Raw genomic sequence first — 5,110 nt, forward strand, 5'->3', positions numbered from 1 at the left:
CTACGCTCCTGAATTGCAAAGGTTTCTGTCACATGTCAGAATAATTACATATAACAATTACTACAATAATGTGTACAACATTTGTGCACATTATTCATTTTGTTTTGTATATTCACATTATTTATTATATATTAAATTTCTTTCTCTTTCTTTATTGTATAAGTGTTCATATATCATTTCTCTAACCAAAAATAGTAAATACCGCCCCTATCGCCGTCCAGTCTAAGGTCCATGCAATGTGATCATAATCTCGTAGTCATAGGGGCTGGTCCTGCACTTCACTCACTTTATTCCAATTTCCAACAACCCTGAGTAGGGTACCTAATCTCATAGTCGATGACACATCTTAATATTCCTTCTCCCATGAAATGTCACCATAATTTTAAAATAATATCAATCAAATTGTTTCTCTCATCGACAACAGGGTTGTGCATGAGTCCTAGGAACAAATGCCCGGTTCTTCAGGAACATGTCTTATTAAATATTTAGAACACTTGTTTTTTGAGCTTCGTGAACACCGGCTTGCTTGTCTCCGATTCTTTAATCAACTTCAACCTGAATTCATGGCGCTCCAAAGCACAAGACTTAGATTAGTGTTCATGTAATCTATTCTGCCTCGTTGCTTCTAAACTCTCTTTTATTTGAGACTCAATTGGTCGCAAAAGCAGGTAGCTTGGTCAAAAGCTTATGTTAAGGTTGCAAGCTCTGTAAAGCACTTTTTTTAATAACACTTTGAGAAATCGGATTATTATATATTCAGTTGATTCAGCCTTTCATAGTTTGTAAGGGACTTAATTGGGTTTTCAAAGTAGACTTTTTTGTGTGTGTGTGCCTTCCAAAGTTTGCTAAGATGTTTTGTTGTGCTCTTTTGTGTACCATTTCTTCTTTTAATTGATTAATTCAGTGAGAGTTTGGAATATACGGCACGGTTTGCCAGTATTGTAAGTAGTTATCTGTTGCTGTTGTGCACAAACACTAAAACAGTACTCAGCCGGTTATTTTCAAATCACACCAAACATTTGCCTTTACCTTTTTCGGCTCCTGTGAACCCCAAATAGTGTGTGTCAATCAGAAGTCGAAACTAACCTTCTTTTGTGTGCTTTTTGGGTCGTTTGTTAATTTCTGCCTATATAAGGATTCCAAGTTTTTGAGTGGAACATTCGGTATTGGTGTGGAAACAGATTGATTGATTGATAGAAACCAAAATGGATGGTGGTTATTTTCCGCCTTGCAAAGTTGGTTCGTGGCATGGGTTAGAATTAGAGGATGTGCATGAAAATGATGAACTCAAACTGGTCTCATCGTTACCAGCCATACCTCAGCCACCTACCCCACATGAGCCTATGGAGTTCTTATCCAGGTCATGGAGCCTCTCTGCTGCAGAAATTTCAAAGGCTCTTCTGGAAAAACAGAAGCACACTTTCCATGACAAGAATCAAGCCTCCTTGCCAGAAGCTACTTTGACACATCAGTTAGTAGTAAGCCATGTTCTTTCCAATCATCATTATATGCCCATTTGCATTAATTGTTGATTGAATCTCATAATCTCATCATCAGCCATAACTCTGAATGATAGTTGCTTAACAAAAAGAAATATGCTAACAAAATTACTTGCTAATCTCTAATCACAAGTTTATATACCACCGAACACGTAAATCAACTTATGTAAGATTGTTTCGACTTAACTAATAGTCATTGATTTGAGTACTTGTTTATATATTTGCTTTTAAGTACATGAGTAATCTTACCTGACTCAAGTAGAATTATATCCTTCAAAGATATTTGTTGTCTTAAACCAAAATAATCACAAGTCCACATAAGTGTATAAAAATATGGATCGTATTGTGTTCTACCCAGCACCCTATTCTCTGCAAACTAAGTTTTCTACTCTTTCTTTTGCAGACAGGTGAGATCATACCTTCTCCTAATTGTAAAAAGATGGGTACCATTGGAAAATGGTTTCATCAGAGGCAGCATCGGAATACTAATACAACTGTAAAGAAGAAAGAAAGGGCACGTTTAGAAAATGCACGAGTGCATTCTGCTGTGTCCATTGCTGGGCTAGCTTCAGCCTTGGCTTCAGTTGCTGCAGCAGAGAACTCTAGTGGCTCTCACTCGAAGTTGAACCTTGCTTTGGCTTCAGCCACACAACTCTTGGCATCACATTGCATTGAAATGGCTGAACTAGCTGGAGCCCATCATGACCATGTGGCTTCTACTGTAAAGTCTGCGGTTGATATTCAAACCCCTGGTGATCTAATGACTCTTACTGCTGCAGCTGCAACAGGTATTTGCTCAAGTGTTTGGTTTAGCTTATTTACGAGATTTTAGTGGCAAAACAACGGTTTCTAGTCCTTAACTATCACAAACACGTGTTTTTAAGTCTGATTTACCAAGATAAAACATAAGTCATCCAATCTTTATCTTACAGTTTAGATTTTCTAAATGCCTGAATGTGTGAAAATGTCTGACTATAGGTATATCCACCCCTAAATTGGGGTGGAAATTATTCATCCTTATCCTTATCGATTTGAAAAGTGTTTTTAAGAGTTGTTATAGAATATGAGATGTTGATCATTTACGTCTAGATTTTATTGCTTTCTAAAATCAGCTTTGAGAGGAGAAGCAGCTCTAAGAGCAAGATTGCCAAACGAAGCAAAGAGGAATGCATCTATAAGTCCCTATGATAGGGTACTACTACCACAATCTCATTGGTTTCCTTCTTTTGAAGGTCAGATGAGTGAACCTCATCCTCCATGTGCAGGAGATTTGTTGCAGCTCACACGAAAAGGTGATAACACCAAACACGCTCCATCATAGTCAAGTTTTAATTTTACCATATGACATCCGATTAAAAATCTCCTTATATAAATTTGTCGATTTTTTCAATAATTATTTTAAAATTTACATTTATGATGTTTTTTTTATTAGATAACAAAGTAAAACTTGTACAAATTTTTATAATAATTATTTTAAAAGTTTTACACTCACCGTGCATGATTATTGAGCTGTAATTTTGAAGATCTAGAAGTACACACCAATAAATAATAATAGGAATTTGCTCATCACTATTTCTGAGGCTGTTTTGCTTTACTTTTTCAGGTGTATTACGATGCAAGCATGTTTCTGTATACATCAACAAGAAGTGCCAGGTATACTAAATTAAATTCTGGCTTAAACAAGCATTCATGTGAAGATGGTTTCGTTCACAATGATAAGAAAGGAATTTCTTGTATTCTCCTTTTGTTCAGGTCAAAATCAAGATCAAAAGCAAGCACGTTGGAGGAGCATTCTCCAAAAATAATAAATGTAAGCATTTTTCTCATTAAAAACTCCAACAACCGCATACCGACCACTTTTATCCATGCATCTATTGGCATCATAAAATTCCTTTATTTTTTTCTTGATTTGGACATCAAGAAATTCCCACTCTGCCCACTTGCCTCCATGTTTTTGGAGTTAGGTAGTCTAACTTTCATTGCATATATTGTACTAGGTGTGGTTTATGGAATTTGTGACAAAGATGGGGCATGGCCTTACAGAAAAGAAAGGAAAACGTCCGAAGAGTTGTACTTTGGCCTTAAAACTGCACAAGGTCTACTAGAGTTTAAGTGTGACACTAAATTCCACAAGCAAAAATGGGTTGATGAGATAGGGGGTTTACTTCATCGAGTTAACTCTGTTGAAGCAACAGAACGTTCTCTAGAATTTTTAAGAATTAACAACAGCATGTGACTAGTTTGAATTACATCGTATCACTGTTTGGTTGTTAAAAAATTAAGAGTTGAGTACTTAAGAAGACCTTTTGTTTTATTGAAACCAAAAGGAGTGTATTAAGTCACCTAAGGTTTCAAGATATGTAGAGTTGTAAAGAAAAAGGATCGGGAATGACATTTCAAAAAGATATTTGGAAAATCAAGGTTGTAAATTAATTTCTTTGAAGACAGTACAGCTGTACAATTATGTGTGTAATTGTATTATGTATATGTATGTCTAGAAGAATGGGACATTGGGACGAAATTTTGCCTATCGCTACTAAGACACAAAACTGAAGCAATGATGTTTATTTACTTAGTGCAAAACTGTATAAAAAAAAAGAAAAAAGTCCTTGACAGATACAACTAAAACCAAGTTTCTGATAAATCTATTTAACACAGAATTTAAATCTCTTCGAAGGCTTCTTGATCCTAAATATATATCTCAAGTTACTTTTGTCTCGACGTACTTTTCTTCTCTCAACATCTTTTGGTAGGCATCGCTTGTAACTAAGAGAAGATATATCATAAATATTTCCTTAATTAACTTTTTTTTTTACCAAAATATAAATAGGAAAAATGTTCATACCAGATCAAGAAAGGAATGATAAGTTAAAACTAAAAAAATTATAATTTACATCTTCTCTTGCAATCATCTCTCTCTAGCCTCTCTTTAGCAATAATAATAACCATTAAATATATTTAATGACTCAAATTGAATCTTATAAAAATCATTTAAGAAATTACATTAACTATATTACAAAATTAATCAAAATTATTATAATATTATTTAAGAAATCACATTAATTTTGTAATAATTTTGATTAATTTTGTAATATTGTAATTAATGTAATTTTTTTAAATAATTTTATAAGATTGAATTTGAGTCACTAGATATATCCAATGGTTATTATTATTACTGGAGAGGGGCTGGAAAGAAAGGATTGTAGGAGAGGATCCAAATCCAAAAACTTATGTATCTAAAGTGTACGACAATTACAATATTACGACATAATCAAAGGATTTATTGCTTATAATTATTTGTTTTCCATCAACACGTCATCACTTTCTCCATGAAATAAAATAGGTATTCTATTTCAGGATAAAATGTTTGGAGAAATCAAACATATAATAATAATGTTACAAGTAACAATAAGGAGAGATTTGGTATAAAGAAAGTTTACGGTGTATTTGGATGAGAAATTTAAAAAATTTAAAGAATTTAAAATTTTGGTATTTAAATTATTATGACTTTAATTTTCATCATTCTTAAAATATTTTGTTTGGATAAGTCAATTCAAAAAATTTTAATTTTAAATTGTTAGTTTAAATATGATAATTTGATTTTACTATAG

At 33.2% G+C, this 5,110-nt stretch overlaps 1 protein-coding gene across 2 annotated transcripts; it reads left to right on the plus strand.

The window, feature by feature from the left end:
* The first annotated feature begins 210 nt into the window (after window positions 1–210).
* LOC109808572 (VAN3-binding protein) lies at window positions 211–4,029 on the plus strand. 2 transcript variants are annotated; one of them, XM_020371620.3, is made up of 7 exons: window positions 211–668; window positions 1,182–1,478; window positions 1,903–2,287; window positions 2,612–2,791; window positions 3,103–3,152; window positions 3,252–3,309; window positions 3,497–4,029. In XM_020371620.3, exons 2-7 carry the CDS (start codon window positions 1,206–1,208, stop codon window positions 3,733–3,735), a joined length of 1,185 nt encoding a protein of 394 aa, XP_020227209.1. In that variant the 5' UTR covers window positions 211–668; window positions 1,182–1,205; the 3' UTR covers window positions 3,736–4,029. The 2 variants fall into 2 exon arrangements, with proteins under 2 accessions (XP_020227209.1, XP_020227210.1); XM_020371621.3 differs by having other exon boundaries at window positions 211–601.
* The last annotated feature ends 1,081 nt before the right edge of the window (window positions 4,030–5,110 follow it).

Source organism: Cajanus cajan, chromosome 5, assembly GCF_000230855.2.
Source record: "Cajanus cajan strain Asha chromosome 5, NIPB_CcT2T_4, whole genome shotgun sequence".
Classification (NCBI taxonomy): domain Eukaryota; kingdom Viridiplantae; phylum Streptophyta; class Magnoliopsida; order Fabales; family Fabaceae; genus Cajanus; species Cajanus cajan.

Coding starts and splice junctions, on each gene's coding strand:
- LOC109808572 (XM_020371620.3), top strand. CDS start 1,206: ATGGATGGTGGTTATTTTCCGCCTTGCAAAGTTGGTTCGTGGCATGGG. Junction 2,792..3,102: donor GTTGCAGCTCACACGAAAAG/GTGATAACACCA, acceptor TTACTTTTTCAG/GTGTATTACGATGCAAGCAT. Junction 3,153..3,251: donor ACATCAACAAGAAGTGCCAG/GTATACTAAATT, acceptor CCTTTTGTTCAG/GTCAAAATCAAGATCAAAAG.